This window comes from Sesamum indicum, unplaced genomic scaffold (genome assembly GCF_000512975.1).
Source record: "Sesamum indicum cultivar Zhongzhi No. 13 unplaced genomic scaffold, S_indicum_v1.0 scaffold00165, whole genome shotgun sequence".
Taxonomy (NCBI): domain Eukaryota; kingdom Viridiplantae; phylum Streptophyta; class Magnoliopsida; order Lamiales; family Pedaliaceae; genus Sesamum; species Sesamum indicum.
In genome coordinates this window covers 249,525-263,630 of record NW_011628069.1, presented here as the reverse complement: position 1 = coordinate 263,630, position 14,106 = coordinate 249,525, and the positions used below count along the sequence as shown (strand labels likewise).

The 14,106-nt window shown below is 32.4% G+C and overlaps 1 protein-coding gene and 1 pseudogene across 1 annotated transcript; one reads left to right on the top strand and one right to left on the bottom strand.

Moving 5' to 3' along the window:
* Positions 1 to 588: 588 nt before the first annotated feature.
* Positions 589 to 2,242, top strand: LOC105179539 (UPF0481 protein At3g47200). Its single transcript, XM_011103191.2, has one exon. The coding sequence runs from the start codon at positions 734 to 736 to the stop codon at positions 2,084 to 2,086; it is 1,353 nt and encodes a 450-aa protein (XP_011101493.1). The 5' UTR covers positions 589 to 733; the 3' UTR covers positions 2,087 to 2,242.
* Positions 2,243 to 6,537: 4,295 nt separating this feature from the next.
* On the bottom strand, positions 6,538 to 7,695 carry LOC105179556 (annotated as a pseudogene).
* Between the last annotated feature and the right edge of the window lie 6,411 nt (positions 7,696 to 14,106).

Here is a 14,106-nt window from a genome sequence, read left to right as displayed (position 1 = left end):
ATCTTGAAAAGGGAAAAATGCAAGTGTCCTTTGGTCATACGTTGTAAGTGCAGACCATTCTCCTCTTTGATATATGTAATTATATATAGATTTTTTATGATTTAGAAAAAGATAAATTGCATAATACCCCTTATATTTTTAAAATTTAATTAAAAATTTCTTATGTTAAAAAAAATAGGCCAAAGAACCGCTACATGCATTTTATAAAATACAACACAAAAATCCGGTCTTCGTTAGATATAAATATTTATATTTTTTATTAATATCAATAATTTAAATAAATTTTAATTAATAAAAAAATTTATTTATTACATACAAACAATATATGTATAAAGAATTTATATATAATTATAGTAAACTTGAAGGAACGAGTGAATATCCCTAATAATAATGCTTGCAGAGCTACTGTACCTTTCTCTCTGACAGCGACTGAGTTTTTCAGTCATCATTCCGTAGGCCATAAATTGCAACAATATAAGTAAGCAGAGTAGTGGTCTATGATTATACAAACACGTCATACATATAGTTGAAAATATTGGACATTAATTTTGATTTTAAATAATTATTTATTAATACTTTTGACATATTGTAAAACATTAATTACGTATTCAACAAATTTATCTGAATTTTGAGTCTCGCCCAGAAATTTCTGAACTTTCCACCACCAGACAACTACTATCCTATTCTCTGTCGAATGATTGTCTGAATTCCAGCTTTCCCAGAATTCGTGGGTATGGGCGACAATCCCATCGAAGACGACCGAAAGGATGAACACGTCGTCAAAATCTGGCAAGTCAACAAGGAGCGATTGACTCGGATGCAGCAAAAAATCGCCGACACGCCAAGAATCCTGAGTCGATCTGCCGGCAAGAGCTCTTGCTGCATCTTCAAGGTTCCTCAGAGCCTGATCGACATCAACGGGCGCTGCTATCAGCCGCACATAGTCTCCGTCGGGCCATTCCACCACGGCGACCCCCGCCTCAGGATGATCGAAGAGCACAAGTGGAGATTCTTGGGCACTCTGTTGAAGCGAACGCAGCAGGCAGACAAAGGGTTGAGCTTGGAGGATTTCTTGCGAGCAGCTCAGCCGCTGGAAGCCGAAGCTAGGGAGTGCTACTCGGCGACTATCCATTTTTCCGGCGACGAGTTCATCGAGATGTTGGTTCTTGATGGGTGTTTCGTGATCGAGCTGTTCAGGAAATTCGGAGGGGTTGTCCCGTTTGAAGCTGATGATCCTCTGCTCTCGATGTCATGGGTCTACTCCTTTTTCTTGAGGGATCTGATCCGGCTCGAAAATCAGATCCCCTTTTTCGTCCTGCAATGCTTGTTTGACCTAACCCGAATGCCGGGTGAAGAATCGGGTCCCTCTCTATCCAATTTGACATTGAAATTCTTCAATAACGCCCTCCAAAGATCCGACGAATTCGTGAACAAATTCCAAAACCCAACACCCAAGCACCTCCTCGACTTGCTCCGGACGAGTTTCATCCCCGACGGGTACGAGGAGCCCACCCAGAGCAAATACACAAACACCCACGTAATCCAATGCATCTCCAAGCTCCGGCGGGCTGGAATCAGATTAAAACCCGGATCAGAAGAAAGCTTCTTAGTAATAAAATTCAGTCGGGGTGTGATGGAAATGCCGACGATAACCATCGACGATTTCATGAGCTCGTTCTTGCTCAACTGCGTGGCTTACGAGCAATGCCACAGGGACTGCTCCAAGCATATGACCACGTACGCGACATTGTTGGACTGTTTGATCAACACCGCCAAGGATGTGGAGTATCTGTGTGATAGGAACATTATAGAGAATTATTTCGGGGCGGATGCCGAGGTTGCGAGGTTCATAAACAATATGGGAAAGGACGTGTCGTTCGACATCGACATGTGTTATCTGTCGGAGCTGTTCAATGAGGTGAATCACTATTACAGGAACCATTGGCATGTCCATTGGGCGAGCTTCAAGTACACTTATTTCAACACGCCGTGGTCTTTCATCTCGGCGTTGGCTGCTTTTGTTCTGCTGGCTCTGACGGTGGCTCAGACGCTTTTCACTATTATAGCTTATGTTCGTCCGCCGTAGGTTTGGAGTTGAGTGTTGTGTTTTTTGTTGGATCATTTGTTGTGCGAGTGAATAGTGATGGCCCAATTAGTACACGGGTTAGAGTTCTTGGATGTTTGGAGGGATTCTTTGATCATGGAAATGTTGGGAATGTGAATCTTTGTATATTACTTGCCATTTTGATCGCTTAATTAATAATTATTTTCCCTATAAAAGAAGTAGATATCTATATATATATATATATATATATATATACAACACAACGATTAAGCTAATTTTGATCAAATACTAATTTTTGATAATTTTATATTTTTTTAATTGACAAGCAAAAATATCATTGGTCGAAACACTTCTACTTAAATATATTAAATATTTATTTTTTCTTTATTCAAAATCTTATCTTCATAATTATAATTTAATTTTTTAATTATCAAAAAGAATTATTTATTATTGGTTAGTAATATTAATTTCATATTTTCTGAAATAGTCAATATACATATGTGTTCAGAAACTAGATGATTTCACATGAAGGCCTCCTTTCCTAACCATTACGTTACTGTCGGGGCCCAACCAGAAGGAGGATTTGGGCTTCAAAAATTTGTTGTCCGGACAAAATTAACGCTTTTGTCCAACCCAACTCTACATTTCATTATACACTCAGAATCAGAATTTGTCAAAGACATGAAAAAACAAAATAAGTATATATTGCTACAAAATTCTATGAAATCTTCATCGTGATGATGCAAAAATTTTGGTCATGAGTATTTGATTTTTTTTTTACTTTTTATAATTATTATTAATTATATCGTTAAATACATTCAACTATCAAACACTTCTGTTAGATACTATTTCTTTACTCCAATCAGTATTTTAAGTATGAAATGTTCGTAACCTTACGTACATCATTAATGATTTCAATGTAAATAATATAATTTAAATGAAAAAATAAATTACTACAAGAACATATATCGAATACAATGTCGTCGGATCAAATTCTTGTATTAATTGTCGGCGGCCGAATGGCGAGACCAAGCTGGATTAATTGGATAGAGATCTAATTAAACTTTAATTAAAACATGGGACCCACCATAATTGGAAATTAGTAGCCCTTTAATTTGGGCACTGAAGCACTTAAATAATATATATAAACAATTATATCTACTGAACCCCCCCCCCCAACCCACCCACCCACAACTTAAAAAGGCGTTTTTTCGGGTAATTTCGGTAGTGAATTTTGTAAACAATTAATTTATTTATTAGTGGGCTGTAGCCATCTAATTAGTTCAAGAACATAATGTGTCACCAATTTGCCTAATTAATTAGCGAGTCAATAGATATGATAATTACGCTTATGTGGTCTTCACTAATTTGCTTAATTAATCTCTAATTATCACTAATCTCCACTGCACCAACAATTATTGCTACTTGTCTACTGCTGCACCACACGCCCCTCCAAATTTCCTTCTACAAACTGCAGTCTCCCAACTATTATGAAATAAATTATAATAAATTTATATAAAATAAATAAATAGTTACACGTTTAATGGGATTCAAACTTATAATCTCAAATTTATTTATAAAATTTTAACCGTAACTGTTGGGTTAAGACCTTAATGATACATATTTTCTCCCAACACACACTTCATTGTTTTAACTTTTGAAGTGTGGAATTCGAGCCAACAATAAATTAGAGTGTCGTTTGTGGATTTATTTGAGTTGACTTGATTGAACAGGGCAGCATTACAATTTTACAGTATTTTACAAAATCTTTTAGTATAACTTGGTCAATGGCCGTTTATTATAAGTGATAATTACATTTGCACTTCTTGATCTATGGTCTATTTAAACAAATTATTCCTATCTTTTTTTATAATTATACATACACCCACCAAAGTATCATTTATTTACACAAACTACCTTTTATTTTTTTGAAAGATCATACACACACCCCTAAAAATGTTAGCATCATTACACAATTATCCCTATTTCTTCTGCTGTGAATGGTAGTTTTTGTAATTATACAAAAGATATGAATAGTTTGTATAAATAGATCATAAATTAGGGGTGTAAATATAATCATGGATACAGTACAAGAAATATAACTTTTTCTTATAATTAATTACTAAAAAAAGTGGCGAATTTAATTAACCACTTTCACACAATACTAGGGGCGTTCAGTAGAATTGTAGGACTGCCCAAATTGATCGACCCAACCCAAATCACAGTGCATTAGCAGGTTAAGATTGAGTTGGGGTTGGTCTTGGCACTAGTACAATATGGATTTTTTTAGGTTAATTTATGTGCTTCTACATATAGAGGCAATTTTCATAGTTTTAAAGGTACATAAATTAATCTCAAAAAATTCATATTGTACTAGTGTGGATTACTTAAAGAAATCGCATTTTAGCAATCGAATTTATATTTATAATAAAAATTACCTAAATTGACCCGACCCACACCGCGACACTCCTACACAATAATTAAATTAAACACCATATTAAAGGTTAATTAACTGTCGTAAAAAAATCAAATTCTTATATTAATTTTATTTGATCATGGTAAATAAAATTGATTATGTAGTCACTAGAGAATACTTTTTTTTTTTTTTCTGTAATGAAATCTACTCGTACAAAAATTGATTTTTGAGCAACTATGGATTCATAAGTTTTTCTTTTAATATATATATTTTTCAGACCAGGTAAGTTATTTGTGGTATACATTAAACTTTTTTTCTTCTTATTCTCATAAATTTTGATAAATGATCATTAGGCTAAGGTCGACAGGAAGTTGCAGGGAGGCAGCATGGGTGGTTATGGATGGCTGATCGATCAAGTTTTTGGGGCCAAATTTCTACAAAAACACTGAAACTTGGAGTGTTTTGAATTATGGAGGATCCATTAATGTCAAAGTCTATATATGCGGCCGGGAAAATTAATAAATTCGACAACATTGAGGATGTAATGAAAAAAGCTAAATTATGTGACAAATGTCATATGGCAACTCGGGAGGACGGATTTGTAAAAAGTGCACAAAAGGATATTCCTAATTACTCATTGCGAATAATACATATATCAACTTTTTTTTAATTTGCTTATCGTCAAATGCTGAAATAAGGGTCCTGAAAAACGTGGTGTATTTAGTTGTAATAAAATATTTTTCACCCCCCATCACCTCCTGTCTAAAAGGTTTTGAATAACTTATAACAAAAAAAATATAATATTTGGTTCACTAATTATAAAATGATGGAAATTTTCGTCGTGTTTGATTTAAAAATTGTTTTAAATGAAATAATATATTTAGTCCAAATTTAATTAAAAAAACTAAATTGGGTGGCAGGAAATTACTACATTTCTTGCACATGACCTTGTTTATTTGGATTTTTATAATTTTTTCAGCTACTTTTGTTAACATAGCATGAGAACCGTAAGAAGAAAAAAAAAAATCTTAGTTCTATAATAAGTCGATGACACATTTAGTCCATATGTCATTAGTACAAAAATGAAACTGATCACATTGCACATGACCTTGATCACATTGTTTTTACATTTCTTACAATCTTCATGACTAACATTTTTTAACTTGATGATTCTATTTTATCGAAAAGTTTAAAATTAATTAGAATAAAGATCCAATATAATTTCATAAACCAAAAAAAGGTACAAAATATATGAATTTATACAATCTTTTTAATTAATTATTGCGCTCATGAGGCAAATACCTTTCTTAATCGCGTATTAGTCGACGACACAGACAAGACAGGTTGCGAAAGAGAGGGGCGGGGCCCATGTTCGGGCATCATCTTTTGCTGCTAACACTCTCCTCTCCATTCAATATATATTCATATTATAAAGAAATAAACACAAAAAATTCAATGAAACAGTGCCTGATCAAAACCCTAGAAAATCAACGACTAAATGATTCCTATCTGTTGAAAAAACTAATCAAGGCAACCTGATAGCTTTTCTTCACCAAACCCTTCAAATCATCTCACATCAATCCTCATTCCATCACAAATATCATCCTCTTTTTCGCCCTCACAACTCCAAATCTTTGCTACCTCGATCTCATCATCCTGTTGTAATAAATCTTAATTTGCCCTCATCGATCCATCATTTGCTGCTCTAATTAATTAATCTCAACGGCCGATTGTAATTTATTAAGTTCAGCGATGTCTGTTTTCAGTTATCAAACTGCTTTCAAGACGAGGGATATTGGTCTTTCTTGAAGTGCATTATAACAATGTTAGATTTCTTGCAGAAATTAAGGACTATATATAACAATCTACTGTAAGTAGGTCGATTTTCATGAGAAAGTAAAGTATGCCAGTGTGGTGTAATTGAAAACCCTAGAACCATATATGTTTTTCATGATCTTCAGACATAATTATATGTACGTTAAATGTGATATTTCGTACGTATGATTCTGTGTAATAGTTTGAACTTTTAGATTATTCTTTGTCGTTGAAGCCGCTGATCAATCAGGTTGTTGGAATCTGTGTTATCACATATCAAGGCATTAGGTGCAACTGGTAATACACAACTGCTCAAGGAAAAACAGCAAATCCTTTACAAGCAACACAGATTGATGAACGTCACACACACACACACACACACACATATATATGATCGTTTCAGTTTCGTCATATATTCTTCCCCGTACGAGATTATATATATTACTTATTATTACTGATGCCCGAAACGATCTTGATCAGGTGATTTTCAGACTCTAAAGCCAGAGCAGATGATAGTGAATCAGGGATAGTTCCAGAGGTTCTCATCATGCGCATTTTCTCCGTAATTATTACTCTCATCATCAAATTGACCCAGGCGCGGAGGGCTAATCATCATTCCGTGAGCCATGTTCACGAGAATATTAGGCATATCAAAGATCAAATCCTCGTCTACAAACTCATGATCCGCAGCCGGGACTTCCGGGAACGGTGCAGGAGCTCTGACATTCCCGCCACCGAGAGCATCCACCGCGCCGCCGCACTTGCGGCTGCAGCCTGGATATCCCTCGGGGAGGTGGAACTGGGAACAGGCAAAGAAGAAGCTGAATTCGGAAAATTAAGTTCCGCTTCTTTGCCCTTGAGAGCAAGCGCCGCCACATCATAGGCGACCGCCGCCATCTCAGGCGTCGCGAATGTGCCAAGCCAAATCCTGTTGGGCGTCCGGGGCTCCCGGATTTCAGAAACCCATTTCCCGCTGCTCTTTCTCCTCCTGACGCCCCGGTAAACCGGGTGGCGACCTGCAAACGCTGACGGGCCACCCTCAGACGGCGGAGAAACGCTGCTGCTGCTGCCACATCCGGTGGATTGCGACATCCTATATTAATTATGACACGTGCATGAAATGCTGATACATGGAATGGAAACATCATCAAGGCAGCCATTTATACAGAGGTAAATTAAAGATGTGCAGGCAGCAGCAGCCGAAAAGCGAGAGAGAAAGAGTGGAAACCAGTTGGGAATAGAAGAGAAGATGAGGATGTGGGGTGTAAGGCAGAAGGGGGTGTTGGATTTCTGGGTTGGAAGGCGTTTATAACGCTCAAGTTCACGCATCTGTTTACGTCGAGAACAGTACTGGACAGGGTTTCTTGATTTTAAGACAGGTTTTTAGAGTAGTGATCATTTGATTTGAGGGACAGAGGAAATTGGATTCGTATTTGCTGGAAACGGAATGTTGAGACGTTGACAGTCTTGTAAAAATATTAGAATAGATTTTGCTGCTCAAATCAAACGTGATGTCTAATCCAACAATTCATCCTCACTTAGTTTCTGTATGTCGTACGTGTTACCTTATTAACTGAAACTAACACCGGTTTTGATGCCAACATTATCGGACGTCGACGAAAACAGATTAAACAACTGAATTGCATAGCTAGGGTTTTTGATCCATACGTATGTATATATATATATAATCAAAGAATTTAAATGAGAAACACAAATGGTTGTGTTATTTAAGAGTTGACATTTTTTGTCCTATACGAATTTATTTTCACAAATTAGTCCTATAATTTTAAATTTTTTATAATTTTAGTCTTTTATTGGTCAATTTGGCTGGAAATTGTATTTTTTCTCCTACAAATCAATTTTTGTAGAACCAAAAATCTCAAAAAACTCTAAGTTACAGGACTAAAAATGTCAATCACTCTTAAATTACAAAATTAAAATTATTATTTAATTTAATCATGTACAAGTCACATCTAATTTTTTAGTCAGATTGGCCTAAAAAGGACACAAATGCCAAAATTTTAAAGTTATAAGATTAAATTAAAAAAATAAAAAATTATAACAGTTTTTTTTTTATCCCAAATGCTATAATTTTTTAATCTATTGAATCGATTATGCTGAGCTCATAAATTTTAGAATAAAAAATACAATACTATGTATCGTGTGGGAGCAAAAGTGTAATTTGCCTACCCTTAAGATGTGGAGGGAGCTTAGCTGCCTCTATATAATTGTAGAATTCGTCATTAACTTTGTGCTTTGCTTGTAGTTCCCCCTGTTTTTCTTTGCCATCATCAGCATAATGCTTTACAACATGCGCATGTTCATCAATTTACTAAGTTTCCTAAACAATTTTTGTTCCATGATAAGAAACAAAAAGAAAATAAGAACCCCATATATGCATGTACAACAAAGTATAAGGAGGCAATTCTATTTTTTTGTTTAGGTTGGAAATTCCGACCAATACATTACACATTTACATTTGGAGGACAAAATACCAAAAAAATGTCTGAAAATTCTAAATGGAACACTTATAGATTTTCTCAAATTAATAATAAAAATATAATAATGATAATACTTAAAGGTCTAAAATCTTTTTCCCCCAAAAAAAAAATATCCAAGGTCAAATTCACCAAATCGACATGGCGTAGCAAATTACTGACTGTGTAATAGGGAAAGGTAAAGTATGAAGTATTACTTTACTTTTACCTACTTTAAAGAGCGTAAATTCGTATCAATATAAATATACCCAATTTCTCGTTTGTAAGGACTTTTGGTAAAAGCTTGTATCTAATTTTAGTGCAAGTGTGCTGAATCGCACTCTATTTTTTTGATATTATTTTGAAAATCTAATTACATTGTAATTAAAGTTTTATTTTCTTTTTTTACTTATTATATATAATACTTATCATTATCTGATTTATTTTTCATAATCAAAACGGTGGGTTTTCTTCAAGCCTCATGATAGAATCTTTTGGCAAGGCATGACAAAAAGGAATACAGGTGAGGTAATTATGTTATTGTTCTCTCTTTAATTACTACAACATATGTATAAGACGCTCAGATACGTAATTTTAGCTCCAATTTGGTCGAACTCGTCGTAATATTTTTTTACATAATTATATTAGTAAGAATAAATCGATCAATATATTAATTGGATCAATAACTGAGATATTACAATAAACTGAAGTCAAAGTGAAAAACATATTCATTACAATAATAATAAACTCACGTTAATTAAGTGGTCACACAAATGTCCATACGTCTAGTGGCCACACACGAATCCATAATTTTAAACTTATTTATAGGATATTAACCTCGATCAATAGACTAAGACATCATTAATGGGCACTGCAAACCATAATTAAAATCCTATGAAATTGATGTCAACACAATCATTAAAAATACTATTGACTAAAATATTATAAATAAGGCTTAAAACCTGATAAATAATTATTATTAATCAAAATTAAATAAAATCAATGCAAAAAATTAACTTTTTCATCATAAAAATATTATTAATTTAACATAGCTATGTGTCATGGTATAAACTAAGCCATGTCAAATGTTCCCTCTCAACAATCATTGCGTAGTCGTGATCAATGGTTATTTACAATAAACTTACAACTATTTATTATTAATTATGATAATTGATCAGAATGAAATATTGTGTTTTTATTTAGTGTATTAATTAGTGGGTAATTGAATTCCAGTTGTTTCAACTTGAAGTCGTCACCTATTACATCCTTAAAACTTGGGAAAAAGCATGGGCGTTTTCAACATTGGATTTACAAGTCATTTCAGGATCTTACACACACAGATATCCACGCGTTGAGCTAAAGAAGAAAAAGACTGCAAGGATTAGCCGACGAAGTACTGTTTAGTTCGTACGATGTAGCCAACGGAGATTAACTTCCAAACCTTTTAAGTATCTGTCTTTTCGGGTTGTAAGAAGATATGCATCAGCTCCTACCGCGTAAAACCATAATAATATCTCTATATATCTATAGTACCGACATCGCAGCTGTTCTGTTGTACTCACAATACATGTTCATATTTGTTTCTTTTTTCAGGAAATTCTTACTTAATTAGTAAAGTTGAGACCCCATAATTTTAAAATTTTAGATTCAACTCCAATCAACCGAGGGATGTTATTATACTTCAATATAGATGTTGTTCTATTTAAATAATAATTATTGATTAAATATAGTTATCTGATACTGATAATTAGTATATGATTGTTATAATAGTCCGTTGTTGTAAGATATAAATATTTGATATTGATAATTATGATTAATTTATTCAAAAAAATAATAGTTTATCGCTTTCATTTCAAATATATATATGTGTGTGTTTCTAATGTCATCAAATTCTTTGTTTTAGATGTAAAATATGTGAGGATTAGTTGATGTTTACCATGCAGCATATTTGTTAGAAAATTGTGGATTATACGAAAATATTTTATTTAAATCATGTCTGATCGAATCAAATCAATTATATATTACAACGTGATAAGCAATCAGACTAGAATTATATTATATTTACTGTATGATTTATTTAAATTTGACCGAACTCAATTTTTGTTGATTTTACTTGCTAGTTGTTGGTATTAATTAATTAGAGACATATAATAATTTCTTGATGGGGGAGACTTTAATTAAATCAGAAACTTATAACTTGTGTTTATTTAATTAGCTATTGATATGATACAACAACCTGACGGATTATAATAAGTTGTTTCTATTTTTAAAAAAATAAATAAAAGGAAAGGCTTAAAAAAATAATAGGCTTAATTACATTTTAAGTCCTGTAAATATAATTGTTTGACATTTTAGTCCTTTAAATTGTTAGAATTGTAATTTAATTCTTTATATTTTAAATTTCTCAATTTTAGGATTAAATTAATTGAAATTTTAAAAATTGGCTTGAAAATGGCATCTGCAAGTTATGTGAAGGTTAAAAATTAAGGGGTAAAAATGAGCTTATTTGGCTGATTTTTTATTGGGCGGCGTGGCATTAGGCTCCTTTTGCCATGTCATAAAAATACAATTCTAAAATTGAGAAATTAAAAAATATAAAGGACCAAATTAAAAATTCTAATAATTTAAAAACTAAAATGTTAAATAATTATAATTAAAAGACTAAAAATACAGTTAAGTAAAAAAAACATCGTTCTTTCTAAATATAATGCGTTGAAGTGACATTAGGTAATGTGTAAGGGCCCCCAGTTTCTTGTTTTGATAGGTGATGAAAAGCTTTTAGCACAACTTTTTGGAAGAGCAGAACTGCAGATTAAGTAATTGTGCGTATTCAATAAAAGATAAAAATGACAACATTTGATTTTATTAAGGGGAAGTAACAATTTTCGTCCCTTAATTTAGTGTTTTTTATCGTCGTTATAAGATTCTCATTTTTTGTCCTGTAAATTTTATAAAATAGTATTTTTTATCTCATAATAATATTTTAACAAAAAATTTCACGTGCTTAGCACGTGGCAATTCGGGTCTTTACACTTTGATCCTATTGGATATAGAGTTTTTATTTTTTGGTTTATAACTTTCAAAACGTAGTACTTTTGGTCTTATTCACTTTTGGCCACGCCTTTTCCATTGGATATATAGCGGAAAAGTGTAATGAGATTAGAAGTGTTATTTTTATAAAATTATTGTATCGAAAGTGAGAATTCCATAACCGATGGGATCAAAAGTGAAAATGTCCTAATTTACGGGACAAAAAATACTATTTCTTTATTTTATTAATCATCCAAAATATATATTTATGGTTAATTTGCTTTTATTGTTAATATACTCTTAATTTCCGAAATGCAGGGAGGAAAACGACTGATTTGGTAAGTTCATGGGTTGTGACACACACCAAGGGAACACAATATTTTAAAAACTTACAACGGGCCCATTGTAATAAAGGATAAGGGCATTCTGGGAATCCTCAAAGACATTGGCTGTAAAGGAATTATCTATCTACCTCCACTTCCTCTCCCACCAAATTACATTAACTATTTTTTATTACGCATGCATCAACAAAAATTCTTGTCCAAACAAAGTTTAGTCGAACTAAATTAACTATAGAGTAAACGGGATACATTTTTTTTGTATGATTGACCACTTTTTCTTAATTGTCTTCAATTACATAATAAGTGTATTGCACTTGTCATATAATTGATTTTAGATCCAATTAAAGATAAAATTTCCCCAACATTTGTTAAATCACTTAAATTTCATTTGGTCCTAAATTAATTCCCACCTGAATTTGATTCAACATCTTATGTTGCACCAGAATTAGAGATTTTGATGGGTTATTTTTTATGTGAATTTTTAGTATAATAGGGAGAATATTACAAGTCTCAGGTTTGGATTTATTGGAGATGGATGTGGCTTTATAAAACAATATCCCATATACTCCTTGAATAGGGGATGGAAACAACTGAAAAATAAAAGAATCAGACAGGAATAATACTCCACACTCTACACATTTAATATAAAAATATTATTTAACCCCATCTTGGAAGTATAGTCCGTTATATATATTCAGTAACGTAATCCCCGCGCTATGCATCAGCTAAGATTTTAAATTAAATTTTAAACAAAAAACAAAAAGTGAAAATTCATAGGTATTGATATTTTGTAGAAATTTAAATATTTAGTCCACATAAAGAATGGTGAAATATACATATATATATATATATATATTGTTAAAATAATATATTTATACTATTTATTAAAGGAAAGTCGCCGTAAAATAACTAGCACCACTGACAATATATGGATTGCTCAAATTATTCGTAATTAAATTATACTTATTCCTTCCATAACAACCATCTTTCTTTATTAACTAGTTGTATTCATATGAATTATTTGATTTTATTAGTTTTACTATTTTATATTAATTAAATTAATATAATAAAATTTTAAATTTATAGATATATCGAATGTATTTTAATCACTAATTTTCGTATGATGAAAATAAAATAATTTTTTTTGTTGGGTTAAAAAGAAATTACGTTTTTAAACTCCGGGTTTGGCCCACTTAAACTTGCGAGTCAAAGATCTGTGGCCTAAGGCCCATTAGCTTTCAGGCTTTTGCATATCTGCTTAGTGGCCCAAAATAGACACTTTGGGGAAATTATTGGACATGTTTGCTCTACATAATTTAATGTAATGATGAAGCTTTTAAAATAATCACATTAGAAAGTAAAATGAATTATAATATTAAAAAAATATGAACAAATAAATTTTATTATAAAATTTAAACTGAAGGGTTGCGGTCTGGGATGATAAAAATTGTACCCCATTTTCTCTCTCCAAACTGTGATTCTAAATATAGAAAACTTATTTTTAGATTTGGATGCGTAATTTTCTTTGAATTTGTGGGAGTAAATTACGGATTACTTTTGAAATATGGTATTGAGGCTTTGAGTATTTGATGACAAGAAATACGAAGGACATTTGCAGTTGTAGCACTTCATCGTGGCAAAAAGCTTTCGACTTGAGAGCTTGAATTTAATGTACGGTAATATTGTCTTGGAGGCTTCGCATGACTTACGGCTTTGACCTGCAACTCATTCTCATTGTGCTTGAACATTAACGACTTTTTGGTGGATCAGTCTTCTAAAAAAATATATCTAAATTTGCCTTGGTCAATTAATCAAGTTAGATAAAAGAATAATCTTGTATTTGATTTTGGATCGATTCATCGAGATTGCGTAAGGCTGAAATTTGGTTTGGGCTTTTTGAAAATTTTATCCATCTCGAAAATATGTAAAACTTAAATTTATTATAAATTTGAATTCGAAACC